The sequence below is a fragment of the Palaemon carinicauda genome, chromosome 14 (genome assembly GCF_036898095.1).
Source record: "Palaemon carinicauda isolate YSFRI2023 chromosome 14, ASM3689809v2, whole genome shotgun sequence".
Taxonomy (NCBI): Eukaryota; Metazoa; Arthropoda; class Malacostraca; order Decapoda; family Palaemonidae; genus Palaemon; species Palaemon carinicauda.
The window spans coordinates 105,926,229-105,929,955 of record NC_090738.1 but is presented as its reverse complement, the minus strand read 5'-3'; the positions used below and the strand labels follow the sequence as shown (position 1 = coordinate 105,929,955).

The window sequence follows — 3,727 nt, the reverse complement described above, 5'->3', positions numbered from 1 at the left end:
AGTAAGTTGTGAATAGGGATGCTGCATCCAGTCAAAAGGGTATTGCTGCATTTACACAGAATGTTGCAGTCTGTTAGAGGTGGACAGTGACAAGATCTTTTAGTGGAGCAATTGTGAGTTGTTTCCTGGAAATGGCTGGAATCACACCGGTGGATGATGCTATACAGGAAGTAAAGCCATCAAGGATAGCCAAAGACAATGCAGACCTTAAGAGCACGATCACAGAGTTGGAGAACAACACTCTAAATCCATTCACTGTTAATAATGATACTCTGTATTGCCTAGACACTGGCAAAGCTGCCTCGGATGGTGTGGAAGACAGACTTCTGCAGTCAAAAGACACTGGATCTACCTGGTATCAAGTTTCTGTTAATGAATGTAAAGTAGATGGTGGGCGTTTTGAACGGGCTATTAAGCGAAGAAATGTGATGAATATCACACAGGATGCAGTAAAAGTTAAATTCATCACAAAGGACAAACAGATCAAGGAAGCAAATTGCACCAGAGATTTATTTTGAGGGCTGCTGTATTTGTCAGTAACACAAGAACTTGATCTCAGTATTGTCCTGTCCTACCCTCTCACCACAGTTCCTTTATTATTGTGTCTTATAACCGGTGATATGGACAAGATATCAAAGAGCACATTAATGGAAAATTTAGAAGCAATGGGAACCTTGAATGCCATACCAGACAGGACTGATGTCTATATTATTGATGCTATGTTCTTCTTCTGTACGCTTGACATGGCATCCACCTATGGGGGATGGCAATGTCCCTTTTGAAATAAGCTTGTAGCACTGGTGAAATTGTACACATAGTCTGTGACACATATACTAATGGGTCAAGTATCAAGGACATTGAACATGACTTGTGCGGTAGGACACCCACTACCTACATAAATCACTGGCTCGTCATGGAAAAGACCACCAGATCTCAACACGGCTTGGAGCACATCACAATGCAAAACAGAGTTTTTGGCCTTCTTGAAGGATGAATGGTCATCAGATAGATATGTATCGTCTCTTAAGGGACATCAGGTCTACTTTGCAGTGGAACATGAATGCTACCTTCACACTTCAGTAAGTGGAACTGTCAACAGGATCCTGGTTCATGAGCTTCAGTGTAGGCATGAAGAACCCGATACACGGTTACTGTACTATGCAAACTTCGTTGCTGTTAACCATGATGTGGCTCCAGTGATTGTCATTCGCAGTAACGACACTGACGTCTTCATCCTCATTCTCTACCATGCTAGGTTTCTTAATGCACAGATTTGGATGGATGCTGGCTTGAGTTCTAGTAATTCCAGGCGTTTCATATATATGTCACAACTTGCAACCTAACTGACTGGACCTATATGCGATGCTCTACCAAGCTTCCATGCTCTGACAGGCTGTGATTACACAGCCTCTTTTATGAGAAAAGCAAAGTAGAAGCCATTTGAAATAATGAAAAACAACCGTAGGTTCACATCAGCAATTGGTCACCTTGGAGACTCAAATGTCATCAATACAGATGTTGCTGCTGTAGTTGAAGAGTACTTGTGCATTGTCTATGGAGTTTGGAACCTGACAAGTGTTGATGAAGCCAGGCTTCAACTTTTCCGCAAGTTGTATGCCCTAAAGAAGGAAACTGATCCGTTGGATAAAATCAAAACTACAGACCCCTGTTGTCCTCCTTGCCAAAGAGTGTTGCAACAGAATTTGCTAAGAACTAACTTTGTTGCACACGTATTGAGGAATGCAAGGAAGCTGATTCAGTCTCATTTGGTCCTGAAGGACATGGCTGGAAAGTCCAGAATGGTAGATTGATGATTGTCTGGTTCACTGGCTCAAATACCCCTGATAAGTTAACCGTTGAAGAATCTGATGTACAGGAAGAAGATGATGATGATAATGAAAGTGACACTGAGAGCAGCCTTTCCTCGGATGAAGGAAAGAAAATAGATTTTTAGAGAAGTCCATATTAGTAATATAGCTGGAATAGATCCTACGTTCTTCAAAAAACTTTATTTGTATCTCTTTTTTATATTTTATGCATATTTAGTAAACCTTTAGCAAATTTTGATGTCTTATTTAGCCAAAATACAATTAAAACCCAAATCTGGCATTTCAAATGGCTGATCTTGACCTTTTGACCCCTGGTGACCTCTAATAATAAATGAACTAATTCAGTTTGATATCAAATAAATCTACTCGTCAATAGCATCGTTTTGGTATATAGTTCTTTATTCTAGGCCCAGTGAGAGAGGAGCTGCAGCCAATTTACTTTCCCCTACCCCCATATTTTGCCAAAAAATGAGAAGTCCGTTTTCGGACAAAAGGGGTTAATAAAATCAACACCCACCCTTGCCCAACTTAAAGATACCCATTTTTGGGTGTCCCATGGTAGACTTTTTTCAAAAATACCCACTAGAATTTTGGTCATCTCCGGTAAATAAATGGCTGCTAGCTCTCGCTCTATAAGGTTTTGTTCAGATTTGATATTTCGAGTCAAGTGATTGTATATAAGTATTATTTTCTTGTCTTGGTCCAAGGTTTAGCTCAGATATAATATTTCAAGTCAAGTAAACATATAATTTTCAGAATATAATATTTTCTTGTCTAAGTGTAAGTTTTGTTCAGATTTAATATTTCAAGAGATTTATTTAGGTGTAAATTCTTTCAAAGTGTTGTAATATTTTTATAAACCATTTATTTTTTGTAAAGAGCATATTATTTCGATCATCAGTATTTTTTTATACAGAACTCCCTCATATCCCTGTTAAAAAATCGAAACAAGAGGTTGTTTCGAATAGTTCGTAATAATAATTACCCAGTTTGTTTTATGTAGTTTCTTGAAGTTGGAAATGATCTGTTGGTCCATGGGCGGGAGGAGTGGCGTGGTGTTGGGTAGGAGATAGAGGACCTTGACAAACTCAAATTCATCAAGAGTGTGCTCTTCAAGACCAGAGGGTGACCAGGGGAATTGTCTAGGATCAGAAGATATTTTAACGGCAGGTTATTCTCCAACAAATACTTTCTGACTGCTGTACCAAAGCACAGATTAACCTTGATATTTGCGCGCCACATGACAAAGTTTTTCTTTTAAGATCCTTTGGCTCTTAAAATGATGAATGTCCTCCATGGCATCATCTTCCAAACCCAGCCAGTTTCATCGCAGTTGAAGACATGTTGGGGGATATAGCCTTCTTCAGCAAAGAGCAAGGCACAACGTTTGACGTTCTCCTCTGCGGCTTTCACGTCAAAACTTGCAGTTTACCCATGCCTCACAACCAAGTGGATCCCAGTTTGCTTTTTGAAGTTATCAAATCAGCCGCGACTGGCTTTGAAGGTCTCCACTGGCATCGATGTCTCCCCACACTCAGCTATTTACCTCTGTTTCAAGTCTTCGTAGATTTCGCTGGCCTTTTAACAGATAATTGCCTCAGTCAAGCTGTCTCCTGCGAACTGCTTCTCCTTAATCCACAACAACAGAAGCTTCTTCATCTCATCATTTACATTACTTCATAGCTTCGACAGGATGGTTAGGCCATTCGAACGCTTCTTGCTCTTAATAGCATTCTTCTGTTTGAGAATGGTACATATTGTCGATGTACTCCTTTGGTAATGGTGGGTAAGTACAAACACTCTTACACCACTCATTCTTCTTGATAATTTCACGTTTCACCTCAATCGTCATCATGCACTTTTTCATATCACTGCCCTGATTTCCACTCGCTTTGGAC

At 39.9% G+C, this 3,727-nt stretch overlaps 1 protein-coding gene across 1 annotated transcript in view; it reads left to right on the top strand.

The window, feature by feature from the left end:
* Nucleotides 1-620: 620 nt before the first annotated feature.
* LOC137652913 (uncharacterized) overlaps nt 621-3,727 on the top strand; it is an 82,199-nt gene continuing 79,092 nt past the window's right edge. Inside the window, exons 1-2 of the mRNA XM_068386309.1 lie at nt 621-766; nt 1,100-1,299. Coding sequence (XP_068242410.1) covers nt 621-766; nt 1,100-1,299 — 346 coding nt within the window. The remainder of the gene's footprint in view (nt 767-1,099; nt 1,300-3,727) is intronic.